The 19,760-nt window shown below is 41.4% G+C and overlaps 1 protein-coding gene across 1 annotated transcript; it reads right to left on the reverse strand.

Moving 5' to 3' along the window:
* Positions 1-247: 247 nt before the first annotated feature.
* LOC137353489 (WW domain-binding protein 11) lies at positions 248-16,588 on the reverse strand. The gene is made up of 11 exons (XM_068019818.1): positions 16,399-16,588; positions 15,626-15,657; positions 14,547-14,640; positions 13,776-13,972; positions 9,586-9,719; positions 8,492-8,691; positions 8,197-8,397; positions 7,431-7,532; positions 5,283-5,564; positions 3,926-4,108; positions 248-2,735 (listed from the first exon to the last, which is right to left on the reverse strand). The coding sequence occupies exons 1-11, from the start codon at positions 16,460-16,462 to the stop codon at positions 2,320-2,322; spliced, it is 1,905 nt and encodes a 634-aa protein (XP_067875919.1). The 5' UTR covers positions 16,463-16,588; the 3' UTR covers positions 248-2,319.
* Between the last annotated feature and the right edge of the window lie 3,172 nt (positions 16,589-19,760).

Here is a 19,760-nt window from a genome sequence, read left to right on the forward strand (position 1 = left end):
CTCTCTTAACAGAACAGCATGGTAGTTGTCCCAGTATCCCAACCAATATTTACCCCTCAATCAGCATCATTATCTCATTGCTGTTTATGGGAGCTGCCTATACGTAATTTGGCTACTGTATTTTCTATATTACATTCCTACATTGCAACATTGCCTATACTTCTAAAGTACTTAATTGATTGTAAAGAACTTTGGGACAACCTGAAGTTGTGAAAGGTGCTATATAAATGCAAGTCTTTTTTGTATTCTATTTTACTGTAATATTGCTGCATTTTTTGTTGAAACTGTATTATAAATACAAGTATGTAAATATCATGACCTACATTGTTATCAATCAACAGTATTCTAGCTATTCAAAGATTGTTGGGGTGGAGTTAAATATGAGAACAGCAAAATACAGATACAAGTTATGTTTGTACAGAGCTCCTCCTACAGGAAGATGATTACAAATTTACCAAGATCACAGAAAAGACGTCGGATATTTCACTTGTTAGCAAACTAACTCGTGCTTATTTCAGATTTAAATAAAAGCAAGAGGTACCATCATTGGACCAATTCTATTTACTTCATCCTGTATAACATTTAAACAAACCATAAGGGATCAAACTGTACAACAATAATTCACTACTTTTAAAATTGCAGTGCCTTACTGTTCAAGTCCATGGAATATTGGATTGAACTGTGCTGTCACCAAAGTTTCCATAATGTGTAAATGGAAAATGTATGAAATACTCATACAGTGTCCACTTAAACTAGGTTGTATTGAGAGGGCATTTTGAGATCTACAACACTAGACTGAAATACTGGTGATTACAGGTTCAACATTGGTGGTACTAGTAACAGGAGCACTTTGAGGTGAATTAGCAGTAGCAGAAAAGAATGGTAATACTCATTGAAGATCATTGGCTAATGACAATAGTTTAACACCATCTCTATACTTCTCTCATTATATTTTTTTATCAAGTTCTATGTTTTCACTTTATACACTGCACAATTTGAAAACATGAAAAGCGGGATTTGTATATAGGATTGAATGCAGCTCCCAATTGACTATCAAATATACCATGGTGAAAGATAGGTTTGGGTTATTGTTAAAAATGATCATTTCCAAAATTCCTTTCTTTCTTTCACATTTTATACTTCATCTTTTGCCAGTATGCAATTACTCTCTTACCAATCAATTGCCAAGACAATCTTAAAGGGATCTCTAGAACTTTATTGTAATGCAGAGTGGCAACTTTCACCAGTTGAGCGCAATCTTCTTCTGAGTGTCCACCAGTATTGATCAAAAGGTTGTTGTAAAAGATGAAAAATAGGGAGGAGAGTAAGAATTAATTTCAAAGAGGATCTCTACATATCACCCACAAGCTGCTCGTAAAGACCAGGTAGAGACACCACTGAAGGCTGCTACATAACAGGGCAAATTTTTAGATCATGGTTTCAGAACTTAATCATGCTGCTAGTACAAGTCCAATTGTGCCACCTCGTAAAGCCAATCAACTGATATCTAAAATACTGCACTGAAGAGACACAATGCATGAGCATTGTTACCTGCTTTATTCCTAACCTTTCTATAATAATCATTTTTTAACCAATCTGAACATTGTGCTCATACAGTTAAGATGTTAGTGCTGGAAAACAGAGCACTTCCCATTTCAGCCACCCAGTATTAGTGAGATATTCCCACAGCAAGTAGACTGTAGCTGGATTCAGAGTAAAGTTCCACTTATTCTGCCCCAACCTCACATTAGAACTGCCCATGCCCCAGTATGACATTTCTTCATTGTCCATATCAACCAATTTAGTGTCAATTTAAGAGTGCAAAGATTTTGAGGACCTGTGAACTTAGGGTTTCAATTAGGTGCGAGTGATGTTTCACTGTTTGCTGTAAGTCATGTAATGTTCACATCTTCTATAAACATCCCTGGCACGCCTCACCTAAGGAACAGCTGTCTTTTTAACTAGGTTGTGGTAACAATACATAATCTAACCAACTATCAAACAAACATTTGTCTCTATAGATGCTGACATGCAATAAACACTATTTCCTCCCTCATTAGAGGAAGCAAGTCTGATCTTCAGCTGCAGTATTTATAAACTCACGAGAGGGACTGTTCTCAGCTACACAATTTCAACCATAATAGGTTGAGCTTTGCCACATGTATAATGTTTGTCCAGTCAGTGCGTCACACAAGCATTCAGATTTCACAAATGGTTTAAAAAAAATGAAGCAGACTTCGGAATGAATATACACAAATCTCAAACAAACACTGAGCAGTTGACAGTCCAGGACAAGGAGAAAGCACAAGTCTGAGTCAGTTACAAAAGTCCTTCCATTTCCTTCATGAAAGACTCGTAGATATCGTCCTTTGTTTGGATAGAGACAGCAGGTGTAGCTTTTGGTACTGGCTTCATTGGGGCAACAATCTCTTCCTCTCCCTTCTTCACTGGTGCCTGACTCTTGCTTTCTCTTTTGACACGCAGGGCGGTGGGTACAAAGCGGGTGATCTCTGCCTTGGGATTGGTGATTTGGGGCTTTGCACTGATAGTGGCGATGGCTTTCTTCTCGATGGTGGTCACATTATCGTCCATTTTTGGACGCTGGATGAGACTTGGCGGAGCACTGAGGACACCGGGGTTCGGCACTGGGGCTGGAGGGAACAATCCTGGTGGTGCAGGCCCAAGTGGAGGGGCCATTGGTGGACGTATCATACCTGGCCGAGGTGGTGGGATACCTAGAAGGAAAATAAGAGAGTTAGGTTTGGAGTACACAGTTTCAGAAAATCATTGCATAATCATTTTCCTTCGGAGAACATCTGGCATGCTTTACAGAACAAATGCATCTGACTCTTTCTCCTTTTAATGAACATAATTTCTGTAAGCAAACTATGTGCAAGGTATGTTAATGGAACTTAAAGCCAGATGCAATTATGAACTAAAAATAAATTGCATTAAAAATGTACAAATTGGACCACCTTTTATGTACCAAATCCTTCCTTTTATTGGGCTGACTGGACAGTTTATGCCCACAGATCATTTAACACTACAGATGCCACGTTCTGAACACTTTTTTTGTCAGTCAGGGCGTTGTTTTCAATGTATACCTGAAATTGCAGGACTTGTCAAATGAGGAATTTCAGTAAGATTCCATGAGGCAGGTGGATATTAATATCATTCAGGTTTCAAAAAATTGAAATAAAGTAAACCCTTTGGAAGACAAAAGTAATTTCCAATTTATTACAGCACCCAACATGCTATATGAAGAAATACTTCTTTGTTTCCATGCATTTTGCAAATTAACATTCACCAGAAATTTCTAAAAAAAAGTGCAGAGGTCCTGTCAGAGTAAAATACTGATTCTGAATAACAAAAGTCTGATATCTTTTAAAATAAGTTGCATACTAATCATTTTAATAATCTCACTGGGCTAGGGACAGATGTTAAAATGATGTGTGCACGTGGTGGGGCAATGTTTCAATGCTGCTCAGTGTGGGGAGATTTCCTTGACTTCAATAACTTCAACCTACATTTCCAGTCACTAACGTACTTGCACTTCCAACTCCTTGGAAATTTGAGTGCGTGCAAGCAACTAAATGCTTCTTTCTGATCTGCACACAAAAATTGTCTTTGGAGACATCAATGATTTTCCTTTCTAGTCAGTTTAACAATGTTTAAGCTAATTGAAGAATTTCCAAGGACATTTACAGCTTATTGTAAATTAAAAGAAAAAAAATCCATACTGGACTTCTGAAGGGGGGCATGGGGGTTGAAGAATGCAGCAGTCTGTCAAGTAATGTTTGGAGGAGTCCTACAATGTTAAATGGGTCATGTTATGCTCACAGCCCCACCTACAAGTATATCATTAGTGTTATTACCACTGTTGATATAAACAGAATAGATATCGCCATAATGGATTTCATCTTACCCGGGGGTGCAGGTGGTGGTAATCTGGGAGGGGGCCCCCGAGGTGGTGGGCCTGGAGGAAGGCCTGGCGGAGGTCCTGGTGGTGGGCCTGGAGGTCGCCCAGGTGGTGGTCCAGGAGGAAGCAATCGTGGAATCGGCCCTCTGATGCCAGGTAACCCTGGTGGTCGTATGAATGGGGGTGCACCTGTAATTAACAGCACACGATTACAATCAGACTGCATATGACTAATCAGAGTACTAATCTGTGCTACAGGAATATTTTGGTCCTTTTTAAGATAAACTGTCAAACTATTCTCAAATATTATAAAGTCCCATAAAGATCCTACACTGCCACTCTAAATATTCCAATACATGATTTGCAAATTTCTAGGACATTTCACAGGAGACCAAATTAGAAAACCAATTACAAACTGCATTTCCAAGTTTGTGGCACAGCCTGTGAATCAAGTGATTCATCAGTCCCAGAACAAGCTCGAGGTTTTAAGAACGGGAGATTTTTCTATAAACCCAACTGTGTGAAAATTGATCAAGGTGAGGGGCGGTTTTACTAAAGAATAGAATACTTTGTTTTAGGCACCCCAGGCAGGATCAAGCACTCCTACATCATGTCCAGTCATTAGATGCAGAGGATACTGCCTGAATAATATGTCTCGGCCTCAGCGGTACATCCTACAAATGCTAACTTTAAAAAAAAAATCTATATTCTCTGCTTGCCTCATCTTGACATCCATTGGTCAATTATTTGAACCTAAGTTTCCCTTGGTGCATTGTACTCCATTGATTCTCACCCACTTCTCTGAAAGACATAATTAAAAATCTTTTTCTCTTCCTTTCTCAGCTCCCCCAGTGGAAGCAACAGAAAGCTGCTTTGAAAACAGATTTCCTTCAGCCAATCAGGGCCTAGCACTCTGCAGACTGGCATGGACACATCTGTGACAAGTATCTTGCATCAAAGACCCAGTCCTCTTTGACCAGTTATCTCACTTTCACCATTGGTAGCAAGACTGTGCTCCAAAAAGATGTGATCTGTGGCATAACCACTAGTTAAAAATTATTAATTTACTACACTGACTGCATCACTAATTGACATTTAAGTCAATTGAATGCAGATTAAAGACTCAATTCTACGATGTTTAAAGAGGGAACCATGTGCCAATTTAAAAACCTACAATGAAATCTTCCCCCCACCCACTATGTGTATTTCAACTGTGCATGAATTCACAGAACAAGGCAGAAAGTACAAGCTGATCACAGCTCTTTGTGTTATTTTAAATACGATTGTATATAGTTTGCTTTATAAATTCCCACAGTCACACCAATTAGAGTTGGAGGATTATCACTTTAATTCTGTTTCTTACCTGGGGGTGGTCCTGGTGGAAGGCCAGAAGGGGGTCCAGGGGGTCTCAGTGGAGGAGCAGGAGGAGGTCCAAGTGGTGGAGGCCCAGGCATTGGTGGGGCTTGCATTGGTGCCCTAGGGGGCATCTGAGTTGGTGGTGGTACCTGTGGGCCCTCTGGTCGTGATTCCTCCCTCTGTCGCTTTTCTCGACTCTGCTCTTCTGTATCCATCTTTTCCTCTTCTGCACCTCCCTCGGTTTGGGCTTCCTCCTCCTCTTCCTCTTCGTCCTCAGGAAAATCTTGACCTATTAGGAGGTATGGTACTAACTTAATTTCACCATTCTGCACACATAACTTTACATAAACACTGAACAAAAAAATCATTATGGATTTGCTACCGGAAAGTCAAGAGGCTCCACATTGGCCCTAATCCAGGTCAAACCACTGATTCTTCTTAAAGTCACAATGTGGCTGTCCCTATGTCATTGATCACCAGAGCAACTCAGGAAGGAAAAACAAAACTCAACATGTCAGTCTGCACATGGGTACATTTTATTTTAGAGAAAACACAACAGGAAAATATCATCCCAGGCTCAATACTGCTGACTAGGCATATTATCAGATGTACTATCCAGGTATCCATTGCTAACTGCTTTGCACTGAAACACCATAACCCTGAAATTCCACAGGAGCGCTCCCAGTCCCATCATAACTTTGGCAAGAGGCCAGCAGAACCCAAAGGAAACAGCACAAATGTTTTTTTTAAAGCAATTTACTGGGGGCTCTGCTGGTCTCTTGCCACAGTTATGGAAGAACCTCTGTGAAATTTCAGGGCTCGTGACCCCTGATGTCAGCACCATATCTAAAACTCCAGCACAACAGTATCCGTGGATCTCTAGCTCAGGACTATTTGATGTCTCAGACTCACTTCCTTTCACCACTGGTCCCTAGCCACACCCCCAACCCCCCATCCCACCCAATTTTTTCCCAAAGATGCTAATTATTGCTGCAATACAGTTACACAGCTGTCGGAAATCCTTTGGCATCTGGTACAGGTGGCCACACGTCAGGCGAGCCTTGGCCGTGAGTTACAGGCAGGAGTTACTGAATATTGAACAGCAGCTGATTTTACCCTTTCATAATCTGGGGAACTGAGGCCAACTGTAATGTAACTTATTAGCTCCCAGTTAAATCATTACAGACTTTTAATTTCACAGCATCATAGAAACCTGCAGTACAGAAGGAGGCCATTCGGCACATTGCGCCTGTGCTGGTCCTTTGAAAGAACAGTCGTGCTTAGTCCTATCTTTGTCTGTAACCCTCTAAGGTCCTCATCCTCAAGTACCAGTCCAACTCCCTTTTAAAAATTATTTATGGAATCAGCTTCCATAATCTTTTCAGGTTGATCATTGCAGATCCTGACAACTTCAAGTGAAAGAAATTTCCTCATCTCCCCTCTAGATTTTTCACTAATGAATAAGGATGCACTCGACAGATGAAATGGCCCTTCTCTATATAAGCTATCTACTTTTAATATATTTATTTGCAATTTGCAAGTGCTTCTTTACCGTTCTCCAGATTAGTATTGTCTAATGGTTCTACTTTACTTAAGATCAGCTAACTCAGCATACACTGTGGGTTAAACTTGGGACTTTCCAGGGCTGTATGGCTTAGCAATAACTGGTATTTATATAGCATCTTTAACATAATAAACTGTCTTAAAGCACTTCACAGGAGGGTTATCATACAAGATTTGACACCCTAAGGAGATATTAGGCTAGATGACCAGAAGCTTAGTCAAACAGTTAGGTTTTAAGGGTGCCTTAAAAGGAGGAAAAAGAGGTAGAAGTGTGAAGAGGTTTAGGGAGGGAATTCCACAGCCTAGGTCCTTTGCAGCTGAAAGCATGGTTACCAGTGCTGGAGGAGTTAGAACTGGGGATGGCTACAGGAGTGCAGATGGAGCACAGGTAAAAGAACTAACAGTACAATTATTTTCTAAGCTACTGGAGGACTAGGCCCCTTATCCAAGACTATCGCAAACTACCATCTACTGTTGCCCAATATGAAATGCCATGGCCCCTGTATCAGTACCATTTACAGATCATTTACTCTCTCTACATGGATCGCAGCTGTCACCAATGGAAGCTGTTAGAGCCCATCCTATTACTCACCTGCCATTCGAAGCATCATGGCCTGCAGAGGAGTCAGCTCCTTCAGGTTTTTCTTCTTCTTCTTCTGTTTGTCCTGCACATCTGCAAACCTCACAATCCGTCCTGTGGAAAGCCAATACACAGTTAAAATGTTTCAGTGTTCTGGTAAATAGCAGCCTACATAGAAAGGCACAGATGTCTTGCCATAAGCCTGCTGTTGTCTTTCTCATGGTTTTTAAATGAATTTACATTTGGGATTGAGCAACCTAGTTAGAAAGACTGTCAACAAAGCAACGCGTCCAGGCTCTGGATCAACAAGCAATTATTTTAAATCAGGTTCACAAAGCACTAACTACAAAGTACAATATTGGACATAAATCAATCTACAAATTGAAAACATGATTACCAGACAGCATGGTGCTGCAGTACAGTGGAGATCATTGTGCATTACCATGGAGGGCTGGGTCATGGTCCAACTATCACTCCCACAAATTGGCCGTGTAATTTAATGGCACCACCGTAAGTAGTAATTTAAAGCAAAAACAGATGGAAGGGTGACTGAGTCACTCTGACTGAATTATAGCAGTTAACAACCCAATAAAACTACAACATAAATAAAAAGACTCAGCAGATGTGGCAGCATCGGTGGAGAGAGAAACAAAGTTAACATTTAAATATTAACCGTTTCTCCACAGATGCTGCCAGACCTACTGAATATTTCCAGCACTTTTTTTATTTCAGATTTCCAGCATCCGCAGGATTTTGCTTTTCTAAAACTACAACTTACCTGGTTTATCATCATCTAGCCTTAAACTCTCATCATCTTCATCTCGATGCCGAAAATCGTCATCATCACTATCTTTATCTTTTGAGTCTTCACTGTCTTCATCCTGGTCTTCTTGATTTCCATCTTGATCCTGCTCCATGTCCTCAGGATAATCATCATCCCCACTGTCCTCCTCATCCTCCTCTTGCATATCCTGAATTGCTAAAAGACAAAGTAAATGTCAGGATAGTGTACAGAGCACTCCACAACAGAAAATATGGGTAATACACAGCAGCACCTGTAAAGGATGCCTTACCGGTTTCAGGATCATAAACATTATCTTCATCTTTTCCCTTCAGAGGTAAGCCTGGAGGGGGGCCCATCCTTCGTGCATAAAGTGCTAATACCTGAGGTGGGGGTGGCCCTGGGGGTGGGCCAGGGGGCTTCTTACCAGGTGGCAATCGAGGAACTCCATACGAAGGAGGGGGCATGAGTGTCACAGGTTTAGAGGGTGGCCTGCAGGGAAGAAAAACCATTATGGATTTCTTTTTAAACAAAGGTCCATTAAAAAAAAAGTCACCTCAAATTGCCCCAACACCAAGCAATCATCTATTATCCCCAGTACTTCACCCAGCATGATATGTACCGAGACACAATGCTAATTTCGGAAGATAAAACCCATAATCGAAGTGTCCCGTTGTGTTGTTGAAGTGGTATTAAAAATACTATGTCTGCACACACTTTCCATTAATGTTTCCCATACAAATTCCTGCTTACATTTATAATGGAAACTGCCCTTGTAAACTTGTCATGCTCTAATTTCACCATCCCACCAGTGGACACGCTAGAGTACCATCATGGACTAGAATTTACAGCGAAAGCATGATGCATTTCATTAGCAATTTCCATAATAAATGTGGATGAAGGAGTTTATATTGAAAACACAAAAATAAAGATAGAATGGATGCTTTTAGTCTAGGGACTGAATTACATCTGTTTGCCCTGATCCAATTATTCCTCGCTCTCTAATGCTGCGTCACCTTGTCTTGATTCCTTATGTAATATGATTGCAGACGGACTAGGAAAATACTAAAAATTCACACCTGTTTCATTGTATAATAAAATCTAGTGTGGAAAAAAAACCTACCGTCTGACTGTGTGAAAGTTTACGTTCACCATATGCTTTCCTAAATTCCAACCAATAACCTTGAAAATGTTATTTCAATATATCAATAACAATGAACCTCACTCACCCACAAGCCAATTCCTTTCAGTTCTGGTAGAGTGCATTACCATAAAGGATAAGAGTAGTAAAATACTCTGCATTTACCCAAAACCAATGCTTCCTGTTTTAAATATTCACAGCTCATGTACACGTCCAAGGAGTTTTTGGTACAAATTGCTGCTCACCCATAAGCTGATGTCTTTTTCAATATGGATGGTGGCTGAGCTCCAGGGAGGGGGATATCCTGAATCATGATGTTTGATGGCGCATGAGGCATGTCTGGCAGTGGAATACTCTCCACCTCCACATGTTGGGCATTCTGTATAAACAAGGAAAGCAGCCTCATACTTACACTGCATAAATGAACCAACAGTATTTTTAGAACATATATTACAGTTCTATAGCAGTGATAACTATGGTCCTTGATGCAACTATTTGGCTTCCTACTGCAATATGTTCTTCACACAAGACTTAATACCTTTAGGAGTTACATTACTACAAGGGAGATGAAGGTGAGCATGCAGAACCCATCAGCAGCTGCACTCAGAATTATAAACAATTGACGGCAGCAGAGATCAGTGTTGACGAATCTTGTGAATTATTGCCGTTGCACTGTTATTTTTTCTGGTCAGAGAACAATGTGGGTGAAACAATAAACAGGACATATGGGCCCCAGGAGCCTGATATTCAAAAGCTCTCCCAAAACCAGAGGAATGAACACGACCTTTAGAGACTCTCCAAACACAAGGGAATTTGTTTTAAATACATACTTGCAAGCCCATTCACACACTTTTTACACAGAAAGAGCACTTCAGTTCTTCTGGTTTTATAATGTTAGCTGAAATTCTTCACAAGACTTTAAAAAAAAATACACACATTACAGCACTTTGTTCCACCATCATTTAAAAAGCTCCCATTTTATTTCACTTCATATTAGGCTTAGAGAAATGCTTGCTGCTGATATGACTTTGCTCCCATTCCTCCCTCAGCCCTGAACTGCTTTTGTTAGAACCATTTTACAGAAAGCTGTGAGCTGCACTCATCCCATCAACTTAGTACAGCTCCTTCTGTAAAACACAAATTCTGTTAATGCCTGCCCTGAACTGAAAAGCAACATGAGAGATATGAAAGCATTTCAATCTCCAGGATGAAGGTGAAATTCATGCTGAATTAATTTTGCGTAATTCCTGCACTTCATTTAATACCTCTCCCAAAGCAACATCTGGTAGCAATTGCAACAGACAGACAGTCTCACTATAGGGAAGTCTCCTTTTGCTAACAAAGTTCAGCAGGAATTCTTTTTAGAATCCTCATCCCCATTTTGAGCACATTATCTTTTATTACAGAAGACGGTGGAAAAATGGTTACCCAGCACCTTCAAAGGAAGGTCAATACTCTCAACAGAGCAACGTGCAACATCAAAGTGCTGTCTCCAGATACAGAGCCAAGAGATCAATTGAATACTTACCGTTCCCTCAGTGCAGTTGCTTTGGAAATGATATTTGGTCCATTAATCATTTGTGTAAAGCAAAGGGAAAGATAAAGGCAGCAAATTCAGACTAAAGCACCACATGCCTTGGAGAGACTGAACTTGAAATCAGTGGTGTTGGTGCATCCTGGAAACTGCTGGTAAGATAATCAGCTGATTACACTAACAATGGGTTATTTACCAGTGTGGCTCAACAGATTTTAACCAAATAAACAAATTCCGATACTTGTCTGTTTAGATGATATGATGACATCTGCCCCATGAGCCACATAAAGTGCAATATCAGAAGTGTTCTTAAATATGCAGTATTGGGGTTTACAAAACATGTATAAAGACATAAAAAGCAGCAAAAACTAGTGGTAGGCAAGAGGATTGGTAATTTTTTTTTAGAAACCAGCAGCGGATGACTAAAAAACTAATAAAGAGGGAGAAAATTGATTATGGAAGTAAATTGGCAAGAAATACAATAACAAACAGTAAGAGCTTCTACGGGTATGTAAAAAGGAAGAGAGTAGCTAAAGTAAGTGTGGGAGCCTTTGAGGATGAGAATAGGGAATTAATAACAGAGAACAGGGAAATGGTAGATAATTTAAAGCAACATTTTGCATCGGTCTTCACTGCGGAAGACACTATAAACATCCCAACGATAATAGATGAGCAAGGTGTAAATGGGAGGGAAGAACTTGTAACAATCTCTATCACGAGGGAAAAGGTGCTTGACAAACTGATGGGACTAAAAGCAGACAAGTCACCAGGACCTGATGGCCTGCATTCAAGGGTTTTTAAAGAAGTGGCTGCAGAGATACCAAAACTCACTGGATTCCGGTAGGGTACCAGCAGATTGGAAAACCGCTAATGTGACGCCCCTATTCAAGAAAGGAGTGAGACAGAAAGCAGGAAACTATACACCAGTTAGCTTAACATCTGTCATTGGGAAAATGACATTATTAAGGAAGAAAAAGCAGGACAATTAGAAAAACATAATGCAATCAAACTGAGTCAACATGGTTTTATGAAAGGGAAATCATGTTTGACAACTTTGTTAGAGTTCTTTGAGGATATAACAAGCAGAGTGGATAAAGGAGAACCGGTAGATGTACTGTATTTGGATTTTCAGAAGGCTTTCAATAAGGTGCCACATAAAAGGTTATTGCACAAAATAAGAGTTCAGGGTATTGGGGGTAATGTGTTGGCATGGACTAAGGACTGGCTAACACACACAAGGCAGAAAGTCGGGATTAATGGGTCTTTTTCAGGTTGGAAAGCCGTCACTAGTGGGGTGCCACAATGATCGGTCCTAGGGCCTCAACTATTTACTATCTATATCAATGATTTGGAGGAAGGGACAGAGTGTAGTGTATCCAAATTTGCAGACGATACAAAAATAGGTGGGAAGGCACGTTGTGATGAGGACACAAAGAATCTGCAAAGGGATATAGATAGGTTAAGTGAGTGGGCAAAAACCTGGCAGATGGAGTTCAATGTGGGAATGTGTGAGGTCATCCACTTTGGTAGGAAGAATAAAAAGGCAGATTATTCAGATGGAGAAAGACTACAAAATACAGCAGTACAGAGGGATCTTGGTGTTCTTGTACATGAAACACAAAATGTTAGCATGCAGATGCAGCAAGTAATTAGGAAGACAAATGGAATTTTGGCCTTTATTGCTCGGGGGGTTAGAGTTTAAAAATAGGGAAGTCTTATTACAACTGTACAGGGTGTTGGTAAGGCCACACCTGGAGTGCTGCGTACAGCTTTGGTCCCCATATTTAAGGAAGAATATACTAGCATTGGAGGCAGTTCAGAAAAGGTTTACTAGGCTGATTCCTGGGATGAAGGGGTTGTCTTACCAAGAACGGCTAAACAGGTTAGGCCTTTATTCATTGGAGTTTAGAAGAATGAGAGGTGATCTTATTGAAACATATAAGATTTTAAGGGGGTTTGACAGGGTAAATGTTGAGAATATGTTTCCACTGTTGGGGGAATCTCAAACTAGGGGACATGGTTACAGAATAAGGGGTCACACATTTAAAACTGAGATGCAAAGGAATTTCTTCTCTCAGAAGGTGATGAATCTCTGGAATTCTCTACATCAGAGATTTGTGGAGGCTAGGTCGCCAAGTGTATTTAAGGAGGAGGTAGATAGATTTTTGAAATCTCGGGGAGTCGGGGGTTATGCGGAGCAGGCCCGAAAGAGGAGTTGAGGCCTGGGACAGATCAGCCATGATCTTATTGAATAGCGTGGCAGGCTTGAGGGGCTGAATGGCCTACTCCTATTTCTTATGTTATGTAATTTGGAGAATGACAACAGGGATTGTACACAAATGAACAAATCAGACACTTCAAGGGAGAGCACTTCATTTATAAGATGTTATTTTTCTGTCAGATCAATATTGCCAGATCAGATACAGTACAGTTAATTGCAAATTAAAACTCCTGTTCCCAGCTCTAACCCGAAAACAGGGATCCCACTGCACCGGCGTGACAATTTTCCACATCAGGTATCCTGTGGTTTCTGTGAGTGAGATTGTTAATTTAGTGACAAATTGGAGGCAGTTTGTGGTTTCGGTCTAAACCCACTAGAAACTGAATTGAGACTCACCAAACTCAAACTTTTCTTTAATTGCTGCACTCCACCCCAACACACAGGTGAACTGATACTGAGAGATCAAGGTCACTTCAAAGTTATGGAGATGGCAATGTAGCACATCGAGCACTGTGTCTATTCACTCCAGAACTACGCGATTAAGGAATATCATCCATTTTATAATTAACACCCTTCCTCAGAAATCAATAGGAGGGACATTTAGGTTAACAAAAAGGTTGTACACAGAAACATTTAAGTGACACAAAACACAGACAACGAAAATTCAACTCATCCCTAACCTTGACAGCATCAAAGAACTGGCAGAGCTGTGATCGTTTTTGTTCATATTCAGTCTCAAGCTTCCGCAGCTCCTTATAAAAATCAGTATTTTCCTTCTCATATAGACGCAGGATTCGTTCAAACGTCTCTCGTAACTTTTTCCGCTTGTCTTTCAGCACCTTCTCATTAAGCTGCGGCTGCTGCACGGGGTTGAATTCTGCACAAAACCAGGGGGAGAAAAAACAAAAACACAGCAGGCCAAACATAAGATGTCATTTCAGCACATGTTAACAGCACTGAAAACTCGCCTAGCATGTTAGATACAACGTGGGGCAGACAATTAAAAATACTGCTGCAGAATTAAACAATTTTCCCCAATCCCTAGCTCAAAAGTGTGACATACCCTGGGGTCTGCTTAGTATGAACCAAAATAGAGCAGATCAGATATATACGAAACAACATTTTGAAAGTCTATAGATGATTTCAATTATAATAAAACTGGAATATTTGAGAACTAAAACTACCAAGTAAATGAAAAGGACACTGTTCACTGACTGCTCATAATAATGTGGGAATTAGGACTGAACAGCATGGCAGCTTAGGGGAGCAGATTGGAATGTTGAGTTATTCACCAAGACGTCCAACCTAAACCCCCAATCTCCCTGAGCATGAATATGTAAACTTTAACTGAGAAGCAATGATGTTTTAACATATTTTCAATATAACGGTGACTTCTTTAAAAAAAAATCATCAAAGTTTTATCCCGGAATATTTTAATTCCTGTCCTTTACCCATTTCATCCAGTTTCTCCATGTCTTTGATTATCTGTTTGGGGTCCTTCATCTTGAGCACAGCTGCCCGCACCATCATTCGCTGCTTCTTGTTCTGTGAGCACAAAGGTTACCCAAGAATCCATCACTAATTCAAATTTACACCAAAAGGCACTTGCACAATTTTCAGCTGATTTAACAAATAAAACTGTGGCAACTTCTCTCCATACTACAATGGCATTACTTCCCTGGACTTCTCCTGTGTGCCAACCTACTGGCTCTTCCTTCTCCCTCCACATTGCTGAAATCAAGTTTGGCTGCAGACTCCTTCTCGTCAGATGTCAGACTGGAAAACAGTTTCTGGAGGACATCACAGCCAAGTCTGATTCTGTCCTCACACAAAGTTGATATGAATATACTCTTCAGCAATCACTGGCTAACAATCAGGAGTCAGAACACTAGCTAGTACTTTTCATCATCCAAATCCAGGGAGATGAGATTGTAGATCCTCAACTGTCGCCCCAGCTCAATTCAGCTAACTCAGCATGGACGTGGGATTAAGCCTGGGATCTTTCACCGGGGATGGTGCAGAATCACACAAGGTTTATTTACCCTCTAAGCCATCGGCAGAAATAAAATGTTACATGGCCAAAGAGTCAAAAAGGAGAGGACACAGATACAAGATTATACAAGAGATTTAGAACAGAGGGCAGGAAAAACTTCTTTACACAGGGTTATTGGTTGAGGCAGAAACTATATCAATATTAAGATTAGAAAGGAAAAGGGGTTGAAGGGATACAGGTATAGGGTAGTAAATTAGATTAGAACCATTACTCACATGCAGGGAAATGCTGACATGCACACAATTTTTCTTTGGAGTGTGTGGACGATTTAGTTAAGTGCGCAGCCTCTTTAAATTTTTGTGCAGCCGCGCAAGCCCAGCAATTTAAAGGGACCAACTTGTGCATGGCTTGTGCTGGGACAATTCGGTTGTTGTGCAAGAACGTTGCATGCAAATCAGCCAAAGATTTTCATTAAAATGCCCACACATACTAACTCCAAACAAGATTGCAAAGGCCCTGTGAATACAAGTGCCTCACCTTTTTCAGTTCCCGTTTCCTGGCCTCCTTTCCTGTTTAATAAAAAAGTGAATCAGATTAGAATGAAGAAAGAAAGAAATAATGAGGAGAACAAACTTGCATTTCTATAGCACTTTTCAAAATCTCCGGACATCTCAAAATGCTTTACATCAAACAAAGTACTCTTTGAAGTGTAGTCACTGTTGCAATGTCAGAAATACAACAGCCAATTAGTGCAAAAGTTCCTTCAAACAGCAACAAGTAGATAATCTGTTTTAGATATTGGTCGAGAGATAAATATTGGCAAAGATATATCTGCTCTTTGAATAATACCATATGATATTTTGCATCCACCTGGGAGGGCAGCCAGGGCCTCTGTTTAACATCTCGTCCAAAAGACACCGCAGCACTCCCACAGTACTGCACAGGCATAGGCTTTGAGCTCAAGTGCCTGGAATGAGACTTGAACCCATAACCTTCTGACTCAGAGGTGACAGTACTACCCACAGAACATCTTTTAGCAACATAAACCCGTACCTGGGCTTGAAATAAGCTCTGGTTAGTGACCATAGGAGTGTGACTAGGTACAAACAACAGCGATCCCTGTGTGAGAATAAAGATAGTAGCCAATCCAATCAATCTAGGCCACAGTAAAATATCAAAACTGGCTGCATATTCAGTTTTACTATATTTATTTTAACTCAGATCCTCCTCCTATTCTATCCATGATATCCAGGCTCCGGGACCGGGTTCCCTCCGGGCGCCCCCGCCTTACCGGGGCCGCCTATACTCACGGGCCTGATCGGTCGGGTTCATAAATTTGCCGCTCTTAGTAGAGCTGGTTGATCGCCGGCCCATCTTTGCGCCGCTTCTCTCTCACTCCTTCTCCGGTGAAATAAGAGTGAATACAATCCGAGGCGCCTCAGAGTCCTCACAACAGCGCGGCCGCCATCTTCAGCCTAGTAACGACCTTTCACCCAGCCGCCCGGCACTTCCGTTTCCGGGTCCTTCAGCTTGTCCAGGGCTTTGTCTGAAATTATCAAGATGCACTGCAGCAATGCACTAAGGCTCTTTTGGAAAGCAGGTGTGGAAAGAGACGCAGTGGTTTTTGTCGAGGTTCATCCCAAGCAGCTCTGTAACACAGGAGTCTGTGCTCTACAGGCTGTTCCCAGGGACACACACCGAGACAAACATCAACTGCTGCTGGAGGACTATTAATTCGGTGAAAGACGTCCTTTGGTCTGCCCGAAACTTGCTGGTCTTCCAGCGCAAAGAGTTGTCCGCGACCGAATGTTGCAGACTGGCACATTCCAAGGTCCAGGACTATGTGCTGAGGGACGCACTAAAGCTTGGGGCAGCCGCAGCAAAGGCTCAATGGGGAAAGACCACTGTGTAAGGTCCCCCCACCAAGCTGAACTGAGGGGCTGGATCCATGGGAAACCCCTCGAACTGTATCGGGAAAATTTTCATTTGCTGTAAATGTACAAATGTTTATGGCATAACAAATGAAATGGAAGGGTTGTGAGGCAACTCATGATTGTATTGAAGGAAACTGATCTCCTTTGCACTGTTTGTATTTTTTGACTTGGTGCTGTTTGAAACTGTTTGGTAATGTATTTTTTACAGATTTTTATGAATAAAGTATATTTTGGAGATAAAAAAAAACAAGGCTCCTTGGACAGCACCTTCCAAACCCACGACTTCTACCACCTAGAGGGACAAGGGCAGCAAATGTATGGGAACATCACCATCTGCAAGTTCCCCTCCAAGTCACACACCATCCTGACTTGGAACTATATCGCCGTTCCTTCACTGTCAATGGGTCAAAATCCTGGAACTCTTCCTAACAGCACTGTGGGTGTACCTACCTCACATGGACTGCAGCGGTTCAAGAAGGCAGCTCACCACCACCTTCTCAAGGGCAATTAGGGATGGGCAATAAATGCTGGCCTGGCCAGTGATGTCCACATCCCATGAACAAATAAGAAAAAAAATCTGAAATAATTTCAGGTACACACTACTGCCACTGTGCATCGGTGATGGAGGGAGTGAATGTTTGTAGATGGGTGCCAATCAAGCGGGCTGCTTTGTCCTGGATGGTGTCGAGCTTCTTGAGTGTTGTTGGAGCTGCACCCATCTAGGCCAGTTGAGAGTATCCCATCACACTCCTGCCTTGTGCCTTCTAGATGGTGGACAGGCTTTGGGGAGTCAGGAGGTGAGTTACTCGCTGCAGGATTCCTAGCCTCTGACGTACTCTTGTAGCCATGGTATTTATATGGCTACACCAGTTCAGGTTCTGGTCAATGGTAGCCCCTAGGATGTTGATAATGGGGGATTCAGCGTTCGTAATGACATTGAATGTCAAGGGGAGATGATTAGATTCTCTCTTGTTGGAGATGGTCATTGCCTGGCACTTGTGTGGCACGAATGTTATTTGCCACTTATCAGCCCAAGCCTGGATATTGTCCAAGTCTTGATGCATTTCTATACGGACTGCTTCAGTCTCTGAGGAGTCACGAATGGTGCTGAACATTGTGCAATCATCAGTGAACATCCCCACTTCTGACTTTATGATTGAAGGAAGGTCTGGAGCACAGGTCTTCAGTACTATTGCCGAAATATTGTCAGGGCCCGACTGTCTGTGTCCTCTTGAAGTCTATCACTATCCTCCTCACAGTTCACAACACTTACAAGTTTTGTGTCACCACAGATTTTGAAATTATACTCTGCACACCCAAGTCTAAGTCATTAATAGATATCAAGAAAAGCAATGGTCCTAGTACCAACCGCTGGGGAACCCCTTCCTCTGGTTCGAAAACCAAACATTCACCACTACTCTGATTCCTGTCACTCAACCCGCTGCCACTTTCCCTTTTATTCCATTTCAACTTTGCTGGCAGGTTTATTATGTAGCACTTAATCAAACCCCTTTGGAAGTCCATACACAACCACATTACCCTCATCAAGTTCTCCCTGTATCTGCGTGGGTTCCCTCCGGGTGCTTCGGTTTCCTCCCACAAGCCAAAAGACTTGCAGGTTGATAGGTAAATTGGCCATTATAAATTGTCACTCGTATAGGTAGGTGGTAGAGAAATATAGGGACAGGTGGGGATGTTTGGTAGGAATATGGGATTAGTGTAGGATTAGTATAAATGGGTGGTTGATGTTTGGCACAGACTCGGTGGGCCGAAGGGCCTGTTTCAGTGCTGTATCTCTAATCTAATCTAAAACCTTCTCTGTTACCTCATCAAAAAACTCAGTCAAATTAGTTAAACCAATTTGCCCTTAACAAATAAAAACAAGAAATGCTGGAAATACTCAGCAGGTCTGGCAGCATCTGCGGAGAGAGAAGCAGAGTTAACATTTCAGGTCAATGACTCTTCTTCAGAAATGTTAACTCTGCTTCTCTCTCCACAGATGCTGCCAGACCTGCTGAGTATTTTAAGCATTTCTTGTTTTTATTTCAGATTTCCAGCATCTGCAGTATTTTGCTTTTGTATTATTGCCTTTAACAAATCTGTGCTGACGTTTGCTAATTAATGCACACTTGTCCAAGTGACAATTTTGTTCCAGATTATCGTTTCTGAAAGCTTTCCCACCGCTGACTGGCCTGTAATTGCTGGACTTATCCTTACACCCTTTATTGAACAAGGGTGTAATACTTGCATCCAGTCATCTGGCACAACCCCCGTATCTAAGGAGGATTAGAAGATTCTGGCCAGGACCTCCGCAATTTCCAACCTTACTTCCCCGAGTATCTCGGATGCATCTGAACCAGTCCTAGTGATTTCTCAACTTTAAGTACAGCCAGCCTTTTTAATATCTCTTCTTTATCAATTTTTAGCCTATCCAGTATCTCAACGACATCATCTTTCACTATGATTTTGACAGCTTCTTCCTTGGTAAAGACAAATGCAAAATACTCATTTATTACCTCAGCCTGCCGCCTTCCCTCCATGCATAAATTCCCTTTTGGGTCCCTAATCAGCTCCTCCCCTCCTTGTATTACCCTTTTACTATTTATATAACTGATCTATGTCCTGTTGTAATCGATTGGTATCATCCTCGCTGTTTGCCACACTTCCAAGTTTGGTATCATTGGCAAATTTTGAAATTTTATTTTGTATTCCAATATCCAACCCAACACTCAGTGGTA

The sequence above is a fragment of the Heterodontus francisci genome, chromosome 41 (assembly GCF_036365525.1).
Source record: "Heterodontus francisci isolate sHetFra1 chromosome 41, sHetFra1.hap1, whole genome shotgun sequence".
Taxonomy (NCBI): domain Eukaryota; kingdom Metazoa; phylum Chordata; class Chondrichthyes; order Heterodontiformes; family Heterodontidae; genus Heterodontus; species Heterodontus francisci.